Below are 18755 nucleotides of genomic sequence, written 5' to 3' on the forward strand. Positions count from 1 at the left end.
GATTCCCCAAAGGTAAATGTTTTTTTTTTTTGTGCCTTGTCACATCAACAACTGTACGTGCCATTCTTCTTCGCCGAGAGCACTGTCACTGGATATTCCTAATTGGAATTGTGCAAAATTCATCAAAGAATCTCCTTTACTTATGAAGAAAAGTGTACCTATAGCAACAAATGCAACCAATGGTAAGTGAACAAAAGGTGAAATACAAATGTAAAAAAAATAAATTATTTTCTTAATTTTTGAGCTTCCACCACTATAAGGGTAAATCCTGAATCCTCTCTGGTCTTCCTGACAAAGTTTTATGAATTTATTTTTAAAAGTATATACAGTGGAAATTGAAAATTCCTGTGGTCTCTCTCCTGCTCCAAGTCGTCCCATTTGATGTCCTACCCCCCTTAATGAATTAATTACGACAGCAATTTAAATTTTTGAATTCTGCCAATAATTATATGAAATACAGAAAATTGAATTTTTTTTGCCCCCTAGAAGCCATTTGGTAGGTAACCTGCAACTGGGACTGGGTTACTATGCCGCAGGTTAGTCACTTACAAGGGTGCCCCTATGATAGTTTGAGTTTTTTGTGGGGGGGGGGGGGGGGGGGGGATGGTAGACCTGGGGCTATGGAGTACTTTTAATATTTTGGAAGACAAAGGGTGACTTGTGAGTAGCTATAAAAAACATTCCTGTTCTGACCCTGTTAAAAACCTGCGTATTATTGACTTTTAAATTATTTTCTTGAAAGGAAAGCACCTGATAACACTATATTGTTTCCATATGGGACCTGTTTCCCCTGGGGATGGGTGCCCTTGGTCACTTAGTTATGTAGATACTTTTATTTCTGTCTATTGGCATTACTAAATATTTTGCCTCCTGAAGTTAAGTACATTCCATCCCATAATTTGATTGTTAATTAAGTTTATATTGTCACACCCAACATCATATTTTTCCAGGTAGTAAGTCATATTTGTGCCAGATATTGTTGAAACTACCCCAGGAATTCCAAAATTATGCTTACATGCCACAGCTTTCCAACCTCGACATGTTACTAATAAAATAGTTCTCACAAACATTTATTTTTGTTCATATAGAGTGTAACAGTTATCTTATGTTTTCAGGTTGTGTTAGCAACAAACATTGCAGAAACTTCTCTAACTATCGACAATATTATTTATGTTATTGATCCTGGTTTTTGTAAGCAAAACAATTTTAATTCAAGAACTGGGATGGAATCATTGATCATTGTCCCAATATCAAAGGTAAACATACACTACCATAACTATATCTGTATATTCAAGTTTGTGATGTGCGTGGGCTATAATTTGACTTAGGAAGTACGACTCCCAAATGCAGGTATTTTAAAGCAGTAAGTGCAAATTTTTTGTACTTGTGCATTAGTTTTTCTTAAAAATACTTTACTTGCACAAGTAATTTACTTTGACAATCTTTCCCCTTTTAAAGACAATTTAACAACCTAGATTGCATTCAGTACTATTTATTCTCGATGATTGGTTTCAATGGTTAAGACTGTCATCTTCTAATCTTTAAAAACTTGTTGTATGTCCTTTTTAGTTATGACTGTGTCAGACATGCCATGTTGACATTATAGTGAGTAGCATATAGCAGACTCCACACAGGTTTGTTAAAAATAAAAACAGATTTATCACAAATGAAAACAATACAGGTAAAAAGCACCTTGTGTAACAAGGGATGTCTGCACATGTAACATTCCACTGATGCTTGTTGGATGTTGAATTGCATAACAGTGCACATTTGCACACTTGTTTATGTTTACATGATGATTTAAATATGTCGTGTATCCTTATTCTCTTAAGAACACAGTTCAACTGACTGACAGTGCCTACTACAATCAGCTACAGGACACCAGGCTTTCTCAAACCAAGTTTGTCTTTTACTGAACCTAGAAGAGCTCTGAGAACTTCATATTTCTTCAGTAATCTTACTATTTTCAAAGAAAAATTGTCAACATATGGCAAGGTTACCATTCCTCCATGTTCTTCACTTTCTTCCGGCTCCAATTTTCCTCATAATCTCAGATTGTCTATAATAAGAGACAGAACTTTTTCCTTCAAAAGCAGCCCCTGGAAGGCAAATTTCATTCTAACTGTAATTTTCTACTGTTCATGATGATATAAAAAAAATAAGAAAAAGGTTTTCATGTGTGTGCTGTTTGTATTATTTGCAATAAACAATAGATCGTGTTTAAATGATTTTTTTCTCAAAGGACATGCCCCATTTTCTAACTAAACCACCCAGTTCTGATTTTTATAGAACTGAGTATAGGAGACCAATCATCAAATAGTAGAAGTGTTTTATCAACAACTCGGTGCTTCTACTGTTCGGTGTGTGGTGTCCTTTACTTCTAAACTATTTACATTCTACCACAACTTTCCTTACTATATTTACATTCTGATTTTTGCCACCCAGCACGTAGTATTTGGAATATCTTGAAAAATATCTTGTTATGTGGGTTTCAGTCTTAACTAAACACACAATTTGAAACTGTTGGGTGGAAACTGGATACAATTTACTGTCATTTCTCAGCTGCTGCTACAAACTAGGATGTAATCTTACCCTAATCCAGAATAATTTGAGATGGCTCTGTGAATTGCATTTTAGACAATATTTTGTTGATGAAATGAATCAAAATTGCTTCTTATTTTTTTATTTATCACCATTTAAAAAACCATGTGAGCTGTCCTTTTTTTCCTGATTCCCAGCTGACCTCAAAAGAAAAAAAATACCAGATGCAGTGACTCATAGGAGGGACACTTAATATGTAAAACAGTTGTCATATGAGAAAAATTCAACAATAAAATAAATACTTGCAGTTTACTTGATAAAATTTTATACACAATTTAATCATTGCAGTGTTCTTTATTTTTAAAATGATGAATCTGTAGAAAGGTGTTATTTTATACTCCCCTCTTCCTCCCCCCCCCCCCCCCCTTCTCTCTCTCTCTCTCTCTCTCTCTCTCTCTCTCTCTCTCTCTCTCTCTCTCTCTCTCTCTCACACACACACACACACACACACACACACACACACACACACAATATTCATTGATCAGTTGGTATAGGAAACTTAACATCTACAATCTATTTTTTATGAACAGATAGTGAATCTCCCAAATGTGTGTAAAGCACTGACTAAGGAATGATTAATAATATCTCATTACATTGATTTCCTTCACCGCTGTTGTCATATGAAGGGAAACTTTAACAACATTTTCATTATTGAAATGACTAAACATTTTCTGTTGTATTTCTTTATAATCCTATTTTGTGGAACTGTAATGTTAGAAAATTACTACTCGTTACTTCTAGATAATTATTTCATAATTGTGTTTTATATCAGTATTTCTGAAAAATTGTGTTTGTTATGTTAGTGAAGCATATATTTATGTTGTGTTGAAACATTACAATCTTAGTACAGTTTCTAATAATTAAAAGAGGGTTAGTTGGTTTATTTTTCAGGCATCAGCTAATCAACGTGCAGGCCGTGCTGGCCGTGTGGCAGCTGGCAAGTGTTTCCGACTATATACAGCATGGGCATACAAACATGAGCTGGAAGACAATACAATCCCTGAGATACAAAGGATCAACCTGGGGAATGCAGTCCTGACTCTGAAGGCTTTAGGCATTAATGACCTGTTGCATTTTGATTTCCTTGATCCACCGCCTCATGAGACTTTGGTAAGTACAGTGCTTAACTATTATGCTGTGTGCTTAGAAGATGAGTGAGAGCATATTAGAAATTATTATAATTATTATTCATTAAAGTGATAAACTGAGGAAAAAACAAAACAAAAAAGAGGTGTAGAAAGAAAAAATCTAGGAGTGGTGCAGCTTAAATTGCATTAGCCTATTTTTGAAATCAATCCCATGAAATTTATAAACTAAGTACATTAAATATATAGTATTGTAACAGCTTTGTTTTCTTTATGTCACCCAGTTTACATTACAATATTTGGCAGTGAGAAGACAAGTGTCTCTGTGCCATCCATTTGAACAGCAATATTTGGAGCATTTGACTGACATACAGATTAAAAGATTTGATTATATATCTAGCTTGTGCTGCTTTTTAATATTTCCTTCATTACTTTCATCATATGAAAGAAAACTGTGAAAGGGTGAGAGGATGTGGTGAAGGGTAGCAAAAGTCGGTCTGAGCTTAGAATTTGTAGTGATGTAAGATGGAGGAAAGGAGTTGGAACAACATTCACTGCATTATTGCATATTTTCATCTTTCTTGATTCAGTGTTTGGAATGACTTTTGCTGCCCCCTGACAGGTGTATGTCTTATCTCCCTTCTCCCCAGTTTCATTGTGGCTGATGAAGGAACTACTTTATGATTCTGAAAGAGATGCAGTTGTGTTTTAGATTTGTTTGTCTCGCTGACTTGCTTCAGTTGCTCCTGTTCGGTTGCTAGTAAATAGGTACTACTACTCTCTCTTTTGTCTTTTATTAATATTTATTTTTTACTTCCATTTTAATTTACTACTGTTTCAAGTGTCAAACATTCATTTTTGGATCATTAACATTGAATCTGAATACTTACCTTAATTTGGTAATGCATAAAGTAATACTGCCATATGTTTCAGTTCTCTGTCGTAGTTTGTTCATAGGTCAAAGATTATGTGTGGTAATTACTCTTTTATGAAGGAAATAAGTACAAGCTAAGCACTAAATGAAAAAAATCATGTTCTGACTACTACTTGTCAGTAGTTAGCAAAGAAGATAATAAAATGAAACATATAAGTAATTTATTATCAGTAATAATTTGGTATGTGCTGATAAGTCATTTTGTGAAGTCAAACCATTGATGGGATTAGTGAAATCACATAGAAGAAGACTTTATATCTTTGTAGTCAGAACAGAAATAAGTAATATTTTTGACATGTAAAATTTAAAGGCTTTACTTTGTTTCTCTTATTCCTCCCCTATGCTCTGTCAAGGAGTATGGGACTTCATCATCATCATGTATAGGTGTTAGACTCAGCATTCGTAATAATTTTGATAATGTTGTCTTCTAATGACTGAATTTCAGTTCATATCTTCAGTGACTGATCTGTTGTATCAAATTGTAGAAATAAATTAAGATCTGTTTACACCATGTTGTTTTACGCACAGATGTATCTTACAGATTTCTTATTGAACTTCACTTTATACCATATGCAAATGACACTGAAAGTCTGCAGAGGAGTCACAAACAAGAATACATAGTTTAGATTTACTTTTATTTATGTACATTTCACTTAAGATAAAAATGAGACATGAAATGTGTTCCTGCAAATTAAAACATTATAAGAAATGCATGGAAGAAGTACCAAGATGTGATTGTTTCTGTGTAAACATCATGTAACTTTAACCATAGTATTCGTAGTGATGTTCTGAAACATGTTCTAGGTGTTGGCATTAGAGCAGCTCTATGCATTGGGAGCTTTAAATCATCATGGGGAACTTACAAAGCTTGGCCGAAGAATGGCAGAATTTCCAGTTGATCCCATGATGGCCAAAATGATTCTCGCTTCAGAAAAGTAAGTGAGAATGCATGCTCTACTACTTATTTGAAAACTGATAACACAGTGTAAATTCTTTATTCAAGATTGAGTGAATAGGTATTTCTGAAATATTTGGCTTCTTGTGTGACCCACAGCAAATAAACAGTAGCAAAATTTGTAATTTCTAGAGCAAAGACTTCATGTTCAGGACAAAAAAAAACAAAAAATATTGTATGGATGTCTACACAGATGACTGGTGCAACAGAATAATGAATCATTTGGATACCCTTAACAGAAACATTCAAAAATTTTAGTAATTAATAATGACTTATTTAATTGATTTTTTCTAAATTATGGGATCAACTCTTCTAGAGTCTGTGGTAGTGTTGATGGATAAATGTTGTCCGTAATGAAACCTCCAGAAAAAAATGACAGGATGTCAAATCTGGTGACTGTGGAGGCCGGCTGAGAAGTGCTAAGTTGCTCTGTTTGACGGCCAATCCAATGGCTTGGCAGACTTTCACTCAGATATTCATGTACTTGGGGACTCCAGAGAGAGCGTGCCCTGTCATGTTGAAAAATGAAGTTTTCCTTGTTCTGTTTCAGAAACAACCAGTTTTCTAAAATAGCAAGATACTGCTGACTGTTAACCATTTTTCCATCAACAAAGAAAATACCATAAGCAGATGAGTGGGATATCACACAAAACACATTGACTCTGGGTGAATGTCATACATGTTCTGTGCTTGTGGGTTCTATAGGCCCCAGATTTGAACATTGTATTTGTTTGCTTTCCCAGTAAGGTGGAAAATCAGTTTCATAACTGAACATGATGCATTGGGCAAAAGTGTTATCACTGTCAGTCAAATTCTGAAGCTCATCAGGAAATGCCACTCATTTGCATTTGTCGTAATAACATAGAGCCTGTAACAGCTGTAACTTGAATGGCTTCATAACTAACTGATGCCTCGGAATGTGACAAATAATTGTTGTAGGCCGTTGCAACCCCTGACTGGCACAACAAGTTGATTTTGTAGGACTGTGTTGGAAAGCAGTTTGAATTCATGCAACATTTTTGTTGGAAACATAAGGACAGCCAGGACTCTTTCCTTTATATACATTCCTTTGTCTACAAACTGTTGGTATGATATGTGCGTGTTCTATTCATTTGGAGGATCAGTTGGTACCTCAACCTGAAATGTCCTTGCACTGCAATCACAGAATTACACATTGTAAACTCGAGAGCACAAAATTATTTCTGTTGCGGAGTGGCAATTTTGGAACATGTGGAGGTAACCATTCAAACAGAAGACAATCAACATCTAGCAACAATGAATATAGACTAGACAATGTATTCGTTCTTCCAATAACCAAGCTGTGGTGCAGCAATCAATAGTTTTGCCAACATAATTAAGACAGCTTATTCAGATGCCTAAACTGGGACCCTACTCTGTCATGCAGCAGAAAAACAGTGGAGCTCCTGGAGAATTCTCATCTACCAGAGTATGTCATCAAAAATTTAGAGCACAAGTTCCCAGACTTAGGTATTCATTGAGGCCATGGCCACTGTGAACATAACATCAAAAACTCGCAGATGTTCATTGAGAAAATTAAACAAATTAGAGTTGGCCCAAAAGATGTTTTAGTCAGCCTGGATGTGGTCTCACTATTTACAAAAGTTCATGTGGAGGACACATTGAAACTGTTGGCAGAACGTTTTCCTCCTCAAATGATAAAGTTGTTCCGACATGTTATTAAGACCACCTACATCTTGTACAGCAGTAAATTTTATGACATGGTGGGTGGAATGGCTGTGGATTGTCTCCAGTTTTTTTTTGTTTTTTTTCTGGGAATGTGCATTAAATTCGGCTCCCATTTGACCATCTTCACTTTATCATTAGATTTACGACATGCTTATGATCTGGTGACACGATGTAAAAGCTCTTGAACATTTCCAGGGACATGTGAACAGCTTGCACCTAAACATCCAATTCACCATTGAGACAGAGAAAGAGGGAAGACTACAGTTTTTAGATGTTCTGGTACAACGAAAGTCAGCTCAACGTCTCGGCCACTCAGTGTACAGCAAGCCAACATACACTGATTTTTATCTTAGTGCACAGAGTTTTCACTATCCAGTCCAGAAGAGAGCAACTTTAAATATGCTGGTACACAGAGCAAAAACTGTTCCTGACAAGGACCTCTTGGGTTTTGAAATTAATCATCTGAAGTATGTATTCTGAAAGAACAGCAGTCAATCATGTGATATCAAGTCAGTGTTCTCCAAGAAAAGGAAATGTGTAAATGTTGAACATTCACTTGATGAAGCACTGATTGCACAGTTTGAATAAGCAGGAAGGACATCTGGGCCACATTGGGAATGAATTTTGCACAATAATTAACATTGCCGAAGAACAGTTGTAGTTGTTTGGGGTGCTGAGGAGTTGTTAGGTTATTGATTGTGTCCATATAATCCTTTGTGGGCATGAGCTCTTGCTTACTTGATATATGTCTGAGGTAGTTTCCACTTGGCTCAAAGAAACTACATTTGTTGATGACAGTGCAGACCATGGAATTGAAGGTGCTCAAATATTGCAGGAGTGGTAATGACTCAAAATGGTTATTTGTTACAACAATATATGCTGAATGGAATATTAATCAGTAAAAACTGTTTCATCTGACCATCTACAGGCAGCTAAAGGCAACTGAAAACAGACATCACAAGGATCTATTTTGGAAAAATAATCTCTCCATCCTCCTTTCCCTCAATTTTTCCAACAATTCCTCTAGCTTACAAATGAGATACACACCTAAAGCTTGAGCTTTAATGAAAGATATAAAGTCACCATCATTTGGCTACTTAACTACTACCATTGGCATTGCCCACAGGCTAGATGCTACTGGGGATATTACTTCCATACAATGAAATCTAAGTAGCTCTGCTTTAACTTGATTTCACATGCTCTACAAAACTTAGACATTGGTGATTGCTTTAAAGATACATGGGCACAACTTAATGTAGGTTCAAAACCTATATTGCACACACCCTGTATCAAGCTCTTTGAATGGAATTGTGGTTCAAACTAGGTTCTTTTGGTCTGAATTTAGAAACTAAAAAGCATAATATGGTCGAATCCAAAAATATTAATTGTCATGCAAGAGTTTACTACCAGTAGGATTATTTCCCAAGCTGTATGTTTACTTAGCTTGGTCTACAAGCTGACCCATGACGCAATTGATGGTTCATTGTACCTCACCACTGAATGTGCTGCAGCTGTGGTGATCTGGTATGCCTGTATGTGTCCAGATTAATCACAGACACGGCTGCACCTGTATCCGACTGGAATTCTGCTATTACTCCATTAACATCCAGCTGCAGCATGAAATTCTGCAGCCTGTCTGCTGCTGCTGGTGTCACTGCCAAGGCAGATGCGTGTTAGATGCCCCAGTTTGCGACTTGCAAAACAGGTGACATCATGGGACAGCAGTGATGTCATCGATGCCTTGGGGCACAATTTGGACATGAGTAGGTTGCACCAACTTTTCTGGGAAGCTTCGACAGCACACTGTTTGAGGTAGCACGGGGGTTAGTACACTGGTCAAGCGTTCAGGATGGTTGTTGAAATCTTCATGCCACCATACTGATTCAGCCTTTTGTGATTTCCGTACATCATTTATGGAAATGTTGGGTTGGTTCCTTTGAAAAGGGAATAGCCAATTTACTCCCTCACCCTTCCCTAATCAGAGCTTGTGCTCTGTCTCTAATGACCCCATTGTTGATTGAACAATAAGCTCCAATCTTTTTTCCCTCCTTCTTTGACAGCAACATGGAGCAGACTTTTGTATGAACTTATGCTCATTTTGGAAGACGCCAACTGCAAACAAAGCTTGTCTCTTGATGTGTGTCTACTAGTGATGAGAACAGTGGACAGCCAACTACCGCTGTAGCTACTGAATGACATCTTGCTAAAATACTGGCACCTGGTAAACCAGATGGCGACTTTAATTGGTTGTCATCAGTTGACTGGTGGATGCTACTACTACTGTTACTACTAGTACTATAATTAAGAATGAATTATCATGAAACGTAGTTTGTGCTGGTACCGATACTTTATGAGCTTTGGCAATTTTCAGCACATTGTTCAGGTTTGGATCAGATGATTAAATCCTTTGCATTAATTTTGCCATCAGGAGCTAACATCACAGAAAAAATCACATTTGTGTGGTATGCTTTGCAAATCAAGAGTCTATTTTGCATATGTTTGCTTATGTTGCTTAATACATTGATTAAATTTGAACCTAATTGTGCATTTGATGACCTTAATATTCAGTCAGTAGAAAAGCTGAAACTGCTAGGAGCCAAGAGTGGGCACAGTTTTTGCACCACTTAGTACACTTTATTACTAGAAGACAGTTAGAGTGCATACTGAATTTCTGTTCTACTTGGCACTAGTAGAATATAGTTTACGATCATTTGCACAGGTGCTAATGCAGTGAAACAAATAGGCAGTTCCATGGTCGATTACAACGGAGTTCACAAAGTGAATGGCGAGAAGCAAAAGTCCAGTGTGTAGCAAAAGTAATTATAAGTGTGTGCAAAAAGTCCAGGGAGCGATACAAATCACAAAATTTAAAAATAGCAAGGTCAATCACTTTGCTATCAATAGAGCTTATTGAAGGCTTCAGAGAATAGTGAGAATTATTGGTCAAATGAGGGACTGTGGTATTTATAAACACTGTCACATCAGTAGATGGGCCTATGTGCCGGTGGCGCACTCTGCTGGAGCAAGCTGCAGGTACGTTATGAAGCGTATCTCTGACCTTTCTCCGTATTTATATTTGGACTGGGTGGGGAATAGGAATCATTGTCAGATACTAAGTTTAATCATCTGGAGGCAGCTTGATGGAGGAGTCATCCAGAGATTAGAGGTTCTGAGCACGTTTTTGTCCTTCAGATGGCGAAACTTTCCATAAAGATGGAAGAATCAACAATCGCCAAAGGCATGAGGATTTAGAAGACAGTGCAAACCACTGCAGTAAAGACAAATAATGTGAGATATCCAGGTGGACCAGACTCTTCTCCTGATGTAGCCGAAACCTTTAGAGAAAACCTCAGTTCACTTGTATGTGAATTCCTCAATCATACTGTCGTCATTGGCGGAGACTTTATTCATCCAACAGTTAAGTGGGAAAATAAGTTTTGTTACTGGTGGGCATGATAAGACATCCTCTGAAACATTACTAAATGCCTTCTCTGAAAACTACCTAGAACAGATAGGTAGGAACCACACTCCTGGTGAAATGTATTGGATCTAATGGCAGCAAATAGACATGACCTCTTTGAGGATGCCCACATTGCAACTGCTATCAGTGACCATGATGTGGTTGTGGCAACAATGATTACCAAAGTACAAAGGACAAATAAACCAATCAGAAAAATATATATGTTCAGTAAACTAGGTAAAAAATCTGTAGTGTCATATCTCAAAGAGGAACTTGATACTTTCAGCACAAGGCAGGAACATGTAGAGGGATTATGGCTCAAGTGTAAAAAATAGTTGACCGTACTCTAGATAGATATGTACGCAGCAGAACAGTCCATAATGGAAGCCACTGTAAAGAAACTTCTAAAGAAACAGAGATTACTGTATAATAGGTGTAAAACAAAGCATAGGGCTATAGATAGTGAAATTCTGAATGAAACGAGTTTGGCTGTGAAGAGAGCAATGCGTGGTGCCTTCAAGGACTACTGTAGCAGAATATTGTGAAATGATCTTTCTCAGAACCCAGACATATTCTGGTTGTATGCAATGGCACCAAAGTTAGTGTCAAGTCCCTAGCAATTACCTCGAGCAATTAAACAGAGAACCGACTCGTGGAGATAACATCTTGGACCTACTGATAACAAACAGACCCGAACTTTTCAACTCTGTATGTACAGAACAGGGAATCGGTGATCATAAGGCCGTTGCAACATCCCTGAATATGGAAGTTAATAGGAATATGAAAAAAGGGAGGAAGGTTTATCTGTTTAGCAAGAGTAATAGAAGGCAGATTTCAGACTACCTAACAGATCAAAACGAAAATTTCTGTTCCGATACTGACAATGTTGAGTGTTTATGGAAAAAGTTCAAGGCAATCATAAAATGCGTTTTAGACAGGTACGTGCTGCGTAAAACTGTGAGGGACGGGAAAAACCCACCGTGGTACAACAACAAAGTTAGGAAAGTACTGCGAAAGCAAAGAGAGCTCCACTCCAAGTTTAAACGCAGCCAAAACCTCTCAGACAAACAGAAGCTAAAAGATGTCAAAGTTAGCGTAAGGAGGGCTATGCATGAAGCATTCAGTGAATTCGAAAGTAAAATTCTATGTACCTACTTGACAGAAAATCCTAGGAAGTTCTGGTCTTACGTTAAATCAGTAAGTGGCTCGAAACAGCATATCCAGACACTACGGGATGATGATGGCATTGAAACAGAGGATGACACGCGTAAAGCTGAAATACTAAACACCTTTTTCCAAAGCTGTTTCACAGAGGAAGACCGCACTGCAGTTCCTTCTCTAAATCCTCGCACAAACGAAAAAATGGCTGACATCGAAATAAGTGTCCAAGGAATAGAAAAGCAACTGGAATCACTCAACAGAGGAAAGTCCACTGCACCTGACGGGATACCAATTCGATTCTACACAGAGTACGCGAAAGTACTTGCCCCCCTTCTAACAGCCGTGTACCGCAAGTCTCTAGAGGAACGGAGGGTTCCAAATGATTGGAAAAGAGCACAGATAGTCCCAGTCTTCAGGAAGGGTCGTCGACCAGATGCGCAAAACTATAGACCTATATCTCTGACGTCGATCTGTTGTAGAATTTTAGAACATGTTTTTTGCTCGAGTATCATGTCGTTTTTGGAAACCCAGAATCTACTATGTAGGAATCAACATGGATTCCGGAAACAGCGATCGTGTGAGACCCAACTCGCTTTATTTGTTCATGAGACCCAGAAAATATTCGATACAGGCTCCCAGGTAGATGCTATTTTTATTGACTTCCGGAAGGCGTTCGATACAGTTCCGCACTGTCGCCTGATAAACAAAGTAAGAGCCTATGGAATATCAGACCAGCTGTGTGGCTGGATTGAAGAGTTTTTAGCAAACAGAACACAGCATGTTGTTATCAATGGAGAGACGTCTACAGACGTTAAAGTAACCTCAGGCGTGCCACAGGGGAGTGTTATGGGACCATTGCTTTTCACAATATATATAAATGACCTAGTAGATAGTGTCGGAAGTTCCATGCGGCTTTTTGCGGATGATGCTGTAGTATACAGAGAAGTTGCAGCATTAGAAAATTGTAGCGAAATGCAGGAAGATCTGCAGCGGATAGGCACTTGGTGCAGGGAGTGGCAACTGACCCTTAACATAGACAAATGTAATGTATTGCGAATACATAGAAAGAAGGATCCTTTATTGTATGATTATATGATAGCGGAACAAACACTGGTAGCAGTTACTTCTGTAAAATATCTGGGAGTATGCGTGCGGAACGATTTGAAGTGGAATGATCATATAAAATTAATTGTTGGTAAGGCAGGTACCAGGTTGAGATTCATTGGGAAACACGCCAACTGCAAACAAAGCTTGTCTCTTGATGTGTGTCTACTAGTGATGAGAACAGTGGACAGTCAACTACCGCTGTAGCTACTGAATGACATCTTGCTAAAATACCAGATGACGACTTTAATTGGTTGTCATCAGTTGACTGGTGGATGCTACTACTACTGTTACTACTAGTACTATAATTAAGAATGAATTATCATGAAACGTAGTTTGTGCTGGTACCGATACTTTATGAGCTTTGGCAATTTTCAGCACATTTCCATAAATGATGTACGGAAATCACAAAAGGCTGAATCAGTATGGTGGCATGAAGATTTCAACAACCATCCTGAACGCTTGACTAGTGTACTAATCCCTGTGCTACCTCAAACGGTGTGCTTAGAAAATGTAGTCCATCAACAAAGGAGGTGGCTTACAAAACACTCGTTCGACCTATACTAGAGTATTGCTCATCAGTGTGGGATCCGTACCAGATCGGTTTGACGGAGGAGATAGAGAAGATCCAAAGAAGGGCGGCGCGTTTCGTCACAGGGTTATTTGGTAACCGTGATAGCGTTACGGAGATGTTTAATAAACTCAAGTGGCAGACTCTGCAAGAGAGGCGCTCTGCATCGCGGTGTAGCTTGCTCGCCAGGTTTCGAGAGGGTGCGTTTCTGGATGAGGTATCGAATATATTGCTTCCCCCTACTTATACCTCCCGAGGAGGCTTTCAGACAGTCGTTCTTCCCGCAAACCACACGCGACTGGAACAGGAAAGGGAGGTAATGACAGTGGCACGTAAAGTGCCCTCCGCCACACACCGTTGGGTGGCTTGCGGAGTATAAATGTAGATGTAGATGTAGATGTAGCAAATGAGATAGGAACTGAAGTTGAGGATAGCGAAACAAAAGCTGTAATGCTTAACTCCATTTTCTAATGTTCCTTGACAAAGGAAAACCCAGGAGAATTGATTGCCCCAATTTAATCCTGTACCACTGAAAAGATTAATGAATAAGTATTTGTGTCAGTGGTGTTGAGAAACAGCTGAAATCATTAAAATGAATAACGCTTTGGGGCCTGATGGAATTCCTGTCAGATAATGTACTGAATTTGTGTCTGAGTTAGTCCTCTTGTAACTATAATCTACCATGCATCCCCTGAATAAAAAATCTTGCCCAGTTCTTGGGAAAAGGCACAGATCTCACCCATCTACAAGAAGGGTAGTGGAAGTGACCCATAAAACTATCATCCAATATCCTTGACATCAGTTTGTTATAGTATCTCACAATATATTCTTATCCCAAACATATGAACATAATGACCTCCTCAATGTCAACCGGCAAAAATTCTGAAAACTTCGACATGTGAAACCCAACTTGTAATTTTCTCACATGACATACTGAAAGCTAACCAATATGAATTCCGAAAAAGTAGATCATGTGAAATCGAACTCACACTTTTCTCACATGACATACTGAAAGCTTTGGATCAAGGAGATCAGATAGACGCAGTATTTCTTGATTTCCGAAAGAATTTGAATCAGTACCTCATCTATGCTTATAGACAAAAGTTTGTTCATATGGGATATCAAGTGAAATTTGTGACTGGATTCAGGACCTTTTGGAAGGGGGGGGGGGAGACAGCAAGTTACCTCGGGTGGAGAGTTGTCATCAGATGTAGAAGTAACTTTGAGTGTATCCCAGGGAAGTGTGTTTAGATCCTTGCTCTTTGTTTTGTATATTAATGACCTTGCAGACAATGTTAATAGTAACGTCAGGCTTTTTGCAGATGATGCAGTTATCTATAATGAAATACTATCTGAAAGAAGCTGCACAAATATTCAGTCAATGCTTGATAAGATTTCAAAGTAGTGCTGAGGTTGCATCTTGCTTTAAATATCCAGAAATTTAAAATTTTGCACATCACAAAATGAAAAAAATGTAGTATCTTATGTCTATTATACCGATGAGTGACTGTTGTAATTGGTCAACTCATAACAAATACCTGGGTGTAACATAATGTAGGAATATGAAATGGAGTAATCACATAGGCTCAGTCATGAGTAAAGCAGGCAGTAGACTTCAGTTTATTGGTAGCATACTGGGGAAGTGCAGTGTACAAAGGAGATTAATTAAAAATCGCTCGTGTGAGCCATTGTAGAATATTGCTCTAGTGTGTGGGACCCATACTAAATAGGACTGAGAGGGGATATCGAACATATACAGAGAAGGGCGGGATGAGTGGTCACAGGTTTGTTTAATCTGTGGGAGAGTGTCACAGAGATACTGAAGAACTGAATTGGAAGACACTTGAAGATAGATGTAAACTATCCTGATGAAGTCTGTTAACAAAGTAAACCCTAATAACCACCGGTGCAGTGTTGTACGTACCCTCTGCCATGCACCTCATGGTGGTTTACAGAGAATAGATGTAGATGTAAATGTATCCACAGGAAACGTGATATGCAACCAAAAAAGTGTCGTGATGATCTATCTATTCCCAGAAGACTTAGTTCCCCACTCTGATCTCCAGAAGCGGAATGCAGAGGTGACCATGTGGAAATGATTGAAAAATCAATGAAAAGATTGCATTTTACAGATCAAATCATGTAGTATCAGAAGCCTTGATGTGATAGGAAAACTAGGAAACCTGCAAAGAGAAATTGAAAGCCTGAATATATATGTAGTGGGTGGTCAGTGAAGTGAAATGGGAAGAAGATAAAGATTATATGGGAATGCAAGTTTGCACAGTGAATTTCATTGGTGAATTTTGGTCATGAGCCAATTTGTGGCATCATTTTGTTGCAGTGCTTCAATTATTATTGTACTCATTATCATCAGGTGAAATCTTCACCTGAAGATGACCATTAGGAAATTCAGTGAAACATTGAGACACCATGACACAGCTGTTAAGTTGAAGCAGTTTCATCAGAGTGGGGAACTAAGTCTTCTGGGAATAGATAGATCTGTTAAGTTAAATTTAGGATAATATGAGGTATGTCCACAAAGTAAGTACTGTTCAGTTATATAAAACAAACGTGTACAGATACAGAAGAAATATTTATTGTACAAAAATCTACAACTGTTAAACTACTTTTCTACATAGCTTCCTAAATTTTGTAGGCACTTGTCTTAGGTTGGCACAAATTTTTGTATGCCTTCTTCATAGAAGGCCTGTGTATTCAACCATGTGGTAACATGTTCTTTCAGCTCGCCATCATCGTTGAAGTGTTGACAACCAAGGACAGATTTTAGGTGTAAGAAGAGATGAAAGCCACTAGGAGCAAGGTCTGGGCTGTACGGAGGATGATCAAACACATCCCAGTGGAATTCCCGTAAGAGTTGTTTGGTCATATTCGTCATGTGAGGTCGGGCCTTATCATGGAAAAAAACACCTTTTGACAGTAATCTTTGGCACTTGTTCTGTATTGTGCGGCAAAATTTCTTAATGGTCTCGCAGTAACAATGTGCATTGATTGTTTGGCCCTGTGGTATGAAATCAGTCAGCAAAATGCCTTTTCTATCCCAGAAAACGGTGCACATGACTTTTTGAGGTGTCAAGATTTGTTTAGGCTTAAACTTCGTTAGGGATGAAGTGTGCCGCCGTTCCATTGATTGCCGTTTTGTTACAGGGGTGTTGTGCAACACCCAAGTTTCATCCCCTGTGACTATCCAAGAAAGAAAACCATCGCCTTCTTCATTTTAGCGTGTCAAAAGCTGAAGTACACTGCCCATCCATTGCTTTTTGTGCTGTTCAATAAGAATTTGGGTACCCAACATTAGCAAAGTTTTTGAAATTTCAGTTTTTCAGTAGCAATTTCATGAATTAGTGATTGTGAGATTTGCAGGACTTCCATAGCAAGGGCCCTAAGTGTAAACTTACGGTTGTGATTAATCTTCTCTTCAGTTGTGTGAACCAGTTCATCAGTAACCACAGACGAGCGTCCACTTCATTCTTCATCATGCACTTGATGACGTCCTTCATTGAACAGTCTAACCCATCTTCTGACCATTGAATCACTCATAGCATTTTGTCCATAAACCTCACAGATTTGCTGATGAATTTCCTTTGGCTTAACTTTCTTTGCATTTAGAAAATGAATCACAGAGCTGATTTCACACATGGCGGCATTTTCAATTACGGCTGACATTATAAAGAAGTACTATAAAGCACACGTCGGCAGCAGCGATCTGAAAATTGCGTACTTGTCTTCTTCTTGAGTCAGAGTAACTGTGGCTCATGCTTGGAACTGCAGTCATAGCACTATCGCAGATAGAAATAGAAACAAAACTTACTTTGTGGACTACCCTCGAATCAACAGCAAAGAAATTGTGGCTCACGGAAGAAATACTTCAGTGGGTTGATGAACAAAGGAAATGAAAAATATTGAACAGAAGGAAGAAATACAGCAGCATAAATCACTTGGGAACGAAACTAACAAGAAGTGCAAGGAAGCATGGAAATCGATAGATGTGACGTACAGGTACAGACAAACAAATGATTAGAATGTCAGAAAAAGTGGACAATTTATTCAAGAGGAAGAGCTTCACAAATCGATCAAATTAATAAAATGTTGGTCCAGTCCCAGCCCTTATGCAAGCAGTTATTTGATTTGGCATGGCATTGGTTGATAGCATTGTTGTGTGTCCTCCTGAGGGATATCAATCCAAAATATGTCAAATTTGCGTGTTAGATTGTAAAAATCTCGAGCTGGTTGGAAACCCCTGCCCATAATTCTCCAAATGTTCTCAATTGGAGAGAGATCTGGTGACCTTGCTGGCCAAGGCAAGGTTTGGCAAGCATGGAGACAAGCATTAGCAACTCTTGCCGTGTGTGGGCAGGCATTATCTTGCTGAAATGTAAGCCCAGGATTGCTTTCCATGAAGATCAACAAAGTGGGATGTAGAATATAGCTGGTATACCACTGTGCTTTAAGGATGCCACGAACGACAATCAAAGGGGTCCTGCTATGAAATGATAAGGCTCCCCAGGCCATCACTCCTGGCTGTCTGGCCGTATGGCAGGTGATGCTCAGGTTGGTATCCCACCGCTGTCCAGGTGGTCACCGGAGCTCAGTTCGAAGTAGGACTTATGACTGAAGACAGTTCTACTCCAATCAGTTGAATCCTAGGCCCCAGTGACCAGCAAAGTGTCTAGAGATCCTCCAGACATCTGTAGGATACCAATGTTACTGTCACCCGCCATATGACCCAACAACCAGGAGTGATGGTCTGGGACACCATTACAATTCATGGCAGGAACCGTTTGGTTGTCATCCAAACTGCCCTTACAGCACAGTGGTATGTTGATGATATTCTACACCCTGTTATGCTGCTCTTCATAGCACACCATTCTGGGCTTATATTTCAGCAAGATAGTGCCATCCCACACCTGCACACCTGGAGAGAGTTTCTACTGTTTGTCTTCATAATGGTGAGCTAGGTCTCTGAATCTCTCCCCAAATTGAGAACATTTTGAGCATTATGGGCAGGGCCATCCAACCACTTCAGGATTTTTATGATCTAACAAGCCATTTCAACAGAGTTTGGCACATTATCTGTAAGGAACACGTCCAACAACTACATCAATTAGTGCCGAGCTAAATAACTGCTTGCTTAAGGACCAGAGATCGACGAAAATGTT

General features: G+C 38.6%; 1 protein-coding gene across 1 annotated transcript in view; it reads left to right on the forward strand.

The window, feature by feature from the left end:
• Window positions 1-18755, forward strand: part of LOC124615466 (pre-mRNA-splicing factor ATP-dependent RNA helicase DHX16) — a 136392-nt gene that overhangs the window by 90001 nt on the left and 27636 nt on the right. Inside the window, exons 11-13 of the mRNA XM_047143376.1 lie at window positions 1116-1256; window positions 3493-3711; window positions 5425-5555. Coding sequence (XP_046999332.1) covers window positions 1116-1256; window positions 3493-3711; window positions 5425-5555 — 491 coding nt within the window. The remainder of the gene's footprint in view (window positions 1-1115; window positions 1257-3492; window positions 3712-5424; window positions 5556-18755) is intronic.

This window comes from Schistocerca americana, chromosome 5, assembly GCF_021461395.2.
Source record: "Schistocerca americana isolate TAMUIC-IGC-003095 chromosome 5, iqSchAmer2.1, whole genome shotgun sequence".
Taxonomy (NCBI): Eukaryota; Metazoa; Arthropoda; class Insecta; order Orthoptera; family Acrididae; genus Schistocerca; species Schistocerca americana.